Here is a 7157-nt window from a genome sequence, read left to right as displayed (position 1 = left end):
ATAAAATACTTGCGGGGGCTAAAATTATGTTTGTAAATCCAGGCCAGGCCAGAAGTACCTGCTTATGGAAATTTGACAATTTGATGGACAATTAAGAAATATTATAATTACATACTAACAGAAAGGGAAGACCACCAACTTTAGAAAAAATATAATTGGGAATAGCATTCCATAAGGAATCAGAATCGTTCAAGAACTGCCTCAACCAGTTGATCTTAAACGTATTGTTTAAGGAAGCAAAATCAAGTTAAAACCGACATGTTCAAAGCTATTTATGACAACAGATTTTTTGATGTAATGTCTTGTAATGTAATGTGTTTCCATAAAAAATCAAAAAGCATTCTATCAACCTCTACAGAAAATGTCTTATCCACACGCAAAGAAAGAGCAGGGTCAATCTAGAAATACCCTCCACTTTGGCAAGGAGAGCCCTTCCTCGTAAAGACAAGTCTCTTTGGAGCCAGGAATTTAATTTTTTCTTAGCTTTAGTAATTACTGGATCAAAGTTTAATTTTCCTCTCATTTTGACATCTTTGCAAATTGTAACACCCAAATAATTCACTTGAGACTTAACAGGAATATTGTGCAGGAATGGAGCAGAACAAGATTTTAAGGGAAGAAGTTCACATTTATCTAAATTTAAAGAAAGGCCAGAAGCATTTGAGAACACTTTAATAAGATCAAGAGCGATAGGGATCTGCAAGTCGTTTTTTAAAAAGAGTGTGGTATCATCAGCTAATTGAGTTATAATAATGTGTTTATCTGCTATATTAACCCCTAGTAATTGACTATGCAACAGGGAAGTAGTAAGGAGTTGAGCGGCTATCAAGAACAATTAAGGCGATACCGGGCAACCCTGGCGTGTTGTTGTTCCGCCATTTTGGGTGCTGCGTGTGACGTCACTGCGTCAGGTGATGTTGACAGCTGCGAGCTCCGCCTACAGCCACGTCAATGTTTCAAATATCAGACAGAATGTCCGCTTATAATTATTGCGTTTTCACATCCATAACACACACACAAGTGAGGAGTTTGCATTTGTTTAATTAATTTTATTCTCATGTTTAATTTCATTCTAAACGCACAACAGTAAAGAAGCGAGCAGGACCGAACGCGCTGCTTAAAGCAGACTGGCGACGTTTGTGAAGGCCTTCCAAAAGACGGCAGCACATTTGCTCAAACCGTGTTCGAGTGAACATTCGAGGAAAGGATTGGGCCTCAGTTTAACCCTTTAACTGCGCGGCTGTCAGTCCGATTTCCCCGTTTCATGAAAACCACACCTCTCTATTTGCATTTCATAACAACACAAATGAGCCGCTCGGGATCCAGTTTATCAGGGAATCATGTTCGCGCAAACGCGCGCACCACCGGACTTTTCCGTGTCTCGGACGTTTCGGTTCGCGCATTCGAAAGATCGTTACAGGAAACACAATTACCGAAAGGACTGGAGCACAACATTTTGGGACGAGGCCAGTGACGCGCTCACGTTCTTCGCAGTGATTGGCTGTGGAGCCCGGGAGGGCGTGACGACAGCGACGGCGTGGGTTCGCCTGTGTGACACAATTACAAGAACTTTAATCTTATGGCGAACACAACTTTGAGATTGTTTGAATACGTTCAGTGTTTTTAAGTGTGCAAGCGCCGCACGTCACATCAACACAGAGCCGCCGCGTCACAGTTTATTCCTGCAAAACAATGTGAGAGGACGCGCCGCTGGAGGGCCAGCTCACTTCTCACGGGGCTTTAGACGCTGAAGCGCGGTTTACTGGAGAAAAAGTTAGTGTTTATTGTGGCTTTTGGACGCACGGAGCTCGCCTTCCCTCGATTTCTCGGTGCGATTCCATGAAATCGTGCCGAGAGTCGCTCTCCGTCGCCGCCGCTCGACGCCTCAGCGCTGCTGGTGATGAGGAGGAGAAAATGGCGGCGGGAAAAGCGAGCGGACCCGAGGAGGACGCGCCGCGGCTGAGCGCGCAGGAGAGCGACGCCCTGACTCGCGTCGACAGGTCGGAGCCGCGGGCGTCTTTTGAGTGCTTTTGATTGTTTCTGGCTGTGAGATGTGTGTGAGTTGATCCCGAGCCCTGTGTGTGTTCGCAGCTCTCTGTTCGGATATCAGCGGCTTCGTGAAGATGGCGCCAGCTCGAAGGCCCTACTCGTGAAGGTAAAGATGCGCGTTTGAATCAACGCATCGCCCGCACACTTCACAACGCACACTTGCGTTGCAAAATGACAGAAAGTGCCACGGTTTCCGAGCTCGAGGCTGTGTGCGGTGTGGGCGGCGTCGCGTCCTTGTTTTCTCCTCAGAAGTCGCGCGGCTAACGCGCTTGATTTAACTCGTGCGTCGGCTCTGTGCGAGCTTCTGGACGCGTCTCCGATCACACGACCGCGCGATTCATTGGGCTCACAAACAGATAAACGCGACGCGTTCAGCAGCGCGTCCGTGTTTATTCTGTATGTTAGCTTGTTTGTCATCTCGCAGGCTTTATATCCCCGCTGGGGACGCGTGGCGTTTATCGCGCGTCTGTCAAACGGCTCAGTAATAATCGGTCGGTTTCACCGGGAGACGGTGGTTGTGTGCGGGGTAATGGCTGCTGGGGTCGGCCCAAGATGGCGGGAGGAGAGAGCGCGTTATAATGCAGAAAGAGACGCGAATAACGCAGCAGTATGTGCAGCCTCGCACGCGTCCAGCAGCAGCTCCCTCAGTAGTGTAGAGCTGTAGTGAACACTAGAGAGTGGACGAGGTCCTGCGGCTGATGTGAGTGAGATGCAGTGATGGACTCTTCCTGTCTCTGGATAAACCAGCTGATGATGATGAACTGGTTCAGTTCTGAGGTCATCCTTGTGTCAGTTATCTGCTCTTATTCGGATGACCCTTGACCTCTGGTGTGAGCATTAACAGCATTGAGGGGATAGTTCACTTAACATCAGCGGAAAGCAGAACATATTTTAAGTCTGTTTTTTTTATGTCCAAGAGTATGTAGTTTTGCATTGTGATGATAAAAACATTCATTCAATTTTATCTTTTGTGTTCCACTGAAGAAAGAAGAACAGGTTTGATTGACATGAGGGAGAGTAAAGGATGACTGTGATGTTTTTGGGTGAACTGTGCCATTAAGCAAGCACCTCACACGGTTCCTTCATCCTCCTCTTCATCTTCATCCTCATCCTCCTCTTCATCAGCAGCACTGAGCGTGTCTCAGGTGACAGACGTGTCCACCATTGCACTGTTCTGTCTGCAGTCTTTAATTAATGTAATTAGAGCGGTGGTTTGTCTGTGTTGATGTTCGTGTGAGTGAAACACGAGCAGATGAAGATGAAGCATCTGTGATGTTGTTAGCGTTGTGTGTTATACGGGGTGCTTGCGTCCCATGTTAATGTGTGTTGGACTGATCAATAACCCAGTTTATCGATTTCAATCACTCATGCACAGCTTTATAAGAGCTTTGTTCAGATGGTCGTGGCTCTCAGCGACTCAGATCTGTGTGTTCATGTTGGCTTGATGCTCTGTTAACTTGTGATTTGCTTTTTATTTGAAATCGTCAGTCGTCTGTAGAATTCATGTCAAATAGAGAGGTGACTCTTTATTTGGTGTTCCTTGTTCATTTTTTAGTGTTAGAGAATAAATGAAAACCTTGAAGGTGAGTGAGTCCACTCCTGTCCAGCAGAGGGCGACTGAGAAACACAGAGCTGCTGATCGAGCCGCTGTCATGTGTTGCTTATGAATTATGACATTTTCATGCTCCAGCTGCTCTCTCTGTTTCGACAGTGATGTTTAGTGGACTGAGAGGTTCATGGTCTCTGATGTTATGATGTGGCTCTTCTAGGGTTCAGGTCATTGATCTTATTGCACGTCTAATTCCCTGTGATTGTGGTCTCTGATAATTGACTCTTGTCTCTCGTTAAATGGTTGTTGACATGTTTTTTCCCCCCGTCATTGTCATGTGTATTTATTGTATGTATGTAGTTCTTAAAAGTGTTCCAAAGCTCATCAAAATATAGCACATGTATACTTCGAACAGTGTCAACTTTTTTGCATATTTGATCTTTATCTTGGTTGTGCACCCGGTTCTCATTAGTTTGGATGAGCGTGATTTATACTGGTAATTAGTTCTTTATCTGACAAACACCTAAGTGGTAGTGGTAGGCTGTGTTTAGAGGAAAAAGGACTATGGACAAAAAAAAAAAAGAAAATAATAAATAAACTATAAGCAATAGAACAAATAACTAAAATAGAGCAAAGATACAAATAAAATAAGTGTTTTTAAGGTGTTTAACGGTAATTTTCAGGCACATAAATTTTTAAAGGTGACCTGTTACACCCCTTTCACAAGATGTAAAATAAGTCTCTGGTGTCCTCTGTGTGTATGTGATGTTTATCTTTTATACCCCACAGATAATTTTTTCTAGCTTGAAATTGCCACTTTTGTGTTTATCCCTTTAAATGCAAATGAGCTGGTGCTCCCGCCTCCCTTTTCAGAAGAGGGCGGAGCTTCAAGAGCTCATGCTCACAAGCAGACCACCGGTGTTACAGTTTAACTGGTGGAGACCGTGTTATTGACCTCATTGCTTTCATATTCAGTTTGTAACTACCACATTCCTATTTACGATCATTCTGGAAGCACGTGAAGACAGCAGGAGTGTAAACCGCAGAGACAATAGTAGCTTTGTCTGGAGTCTGGATGTTTGAGCATAAAGCGCTGGTATTGATCCCTCTTTCAGAGTCAATCATTGCACTACTACAGCGCTGACCATCGTTTGCGAGGCAGTCCAAAGTCAAATGATTAGCACAAACATATTGGACTTTGCAGTTTTTTTTCTGGGACATTTCCTCTGAAAATGAAATGTAATCAGTGTCCTCAGCGGTGTATGGAGACTCCTGTGTTCAGTGGTGCATCCCGAAACACTTATAACGTCCCTTTAGCTCTAACCTCAAGAGAACAGTAATGACAGACGCTGCTTCTCACTCGGGGGCGGGTCTATGCTAATAGTGCAGAGAGCGTCACAAATGGGCGGGGCTTTCCAGAGTATGACATCATCATAGGGAGAAATCTGGAACCGCTAGTTTGGAGACTGTTCATGATTTATTTGGATTTAAAAAAAACAATGGGTGGTTTTTTAACTATTATAGGCTGGTTGTTTACACACACTGTGGCCACACAACTGTGTTCTGTCTTTTTCACTTGCAAACACCTTATAACAGTATTTTAAGTAAACAAATGTAAAATAACATGGCATAGTAAAATAACAGTGCATATTTCACTGGATGAATTAAAGACAACTGCTTGAGGTTAGGAAAGTGATTCAGTCAAGAGAAGTGAGTGATTTCCTTTCCTTTTGTCGTTTAATATAAAAACGCAGACCGCTGTTCCTTAAAGACATCGTTCACAGATTCAGTCCACTGGTACACGACTGTTTACATTCACTTAGGACATGACCAGCGACGTCTGCAGATACTCAGAACACGGGCATGTTGACTCTTAGTTTGTCAGTTCAATATCATGCAGCACCTGCTGTCTGACGAGACTCCGTGTGTGTGCAAGCACTACGGATGAGTGCACACACACACACACACACACACACACTCTCTCTCACTCACGCGTACACACACACACTTGCGGGTACACACACTCGCGCGCACACACACACTCTCCCTCACGGGCACACTCACTCACTCCCTCACACGCACACACACTTTCCCCCTTACGCGCACACTCACTCCCTCGCACGCACACACACACTCACTCACTCCCTCGCACGCACACACACTCACTCACTCCCTCGCACGCACACACTCTCGCTCATGCGCACACACACTTTCCCTCTTACGCGCACACTCACTCTCACTCACTCCCTCGCACGCACGCACACTCACACACTCACTCCCTCGCACGCACACGCGCACACACTCCCTCGCACGCACACGCGCCACCACTCTCCCTCATGCGCACACACACTTTCCCCCTTACGCGCACACTCACTCCCTCGCACGCACACACACTCACTCCCTCGCACGCACACGCGCACACACTCCCTCGCACGCACACACACTCACTCCCTCGCACGCACACGCGCACACACTCCCTCGCACGCACACACACTCACTCCCTTGCACGCACACGCGCACACACTCCCTTGCACGCACACGCGCACACACTCCCTCGCACGCACACGCGCACACACTCCCTCACACGCACACACACTTTCCCCCTTACGCGCACACTCACACTCACTCACTCCCTCGCACGCACACACACACTCACTCCCTCGCATGCACACTCACTCACTCCCTCGCACTTACGCACACTCACTCACTCCCTCGCTCACTCCCTCGCTCACTCCCTTGCACGCACACTCACTCCCTCGCACGCACACGCGCACACACTCTCCCTCACACGCACACTCACTCACTCACTCCCTCGCACGCACGCACACTCACACACTCACTCCCTCGCACGCACGCACGCACGCACACTCACACACTCACTCCCTCGCACGCACACTCACTCACTCCCTCGCACACTCACTCACTCCCTCACACACACTCACTCACTCACTCCCTCGCACGCACGCACGCACACTCACACACTCACTCCCTCGCACGCACACTCACACACACTCTCCCTCACACGCACACACACTTTCCCCCTCACGCGCACAGTCACACTCACTCCCTCGCACGCACACACACTCACTCACTCCCTCGCACGCACACGCGCACACACTCCCTCGCACGCACACGCGCACACACTCTCCCTCACGCGCATGCACTCACACACTCACTCCCTCGCGCACACACACTCTCCCTCGTGCACACACACACACTCCCTCACAGCACCTGCTCTTATTGTTTTGGATGTGTGTGTGCACAGTGTTTTTCTTGTGGTCAACAGGCTCAAAGGAGGATGCTCCGAATGTCCAGCCGAAGCAGCTTGAGGTCAGCTGGTGGCTCGTGGGTCATGTTGGGTCAGCGGGTTGCACACTTCCTGCCGTGTGTGTGTTCAGCAGAACTGTAGTCAGCGCACCGTAACAGCGTCGTGCTCCGCGTCTCGTTACTGCTGCGATGTGAAGCTGGTTTGAGATCGTGAGTGTGTGTGTAACGTGTGCTCACACACACACCGCTCGGCCCGCTGACCTCTGGAGATCCTCGCTGACTGAAGCTCTGC

At 48.0% G+C, this 7157-nt stretch overlaps 1 protein-coding gene across 1 annotated transcript in view; it reads left to right on the top strand.

The window, feature by feature from the left end:
• Nucleotides 1-1494: 1494 nt before the first annotated feature.
• Nucleotides 1495-7157, top strand: part of kdm6al (lysine (K)-specific demethylase 6A, like) — a 60544-nt gene continuing 54881 nt past the window's right edge. The window contains exons 1-2 of the mRNA XM_059559554.1: nucleotides 1495-2000; nucleotides 2092-2155. Of these exons, the coding sequence (XP_059415537.1) occupies nucleotides 1840-2000; nucleotides 2092-2155 (225 nt within the window). The 5' untranslated portion in view covers nucleotides 1495-1839. The remainder of the gene's footprint in view (nucleotides 2001-2091; nucleotides 2156-7157) is intronic.

This window comes from Carassius carassius, chromosome 10 (genome assembly GCF_963082965.1).
Source record: "Carassius carassius chromosome 10, fCarCar2.1, whole genome shotgun sequence".
NCBI lineage: Eukaryota > Metazoa > Chordata > Actinopteri > Cypriniformes > Cyprinidae > Carassius > Carassius carassius.
The sequence above is the reverse complement of the archived record's forward strand: the minus strand, read 5'-3'. Positions and strand labels throughout refer to the sequence as shown.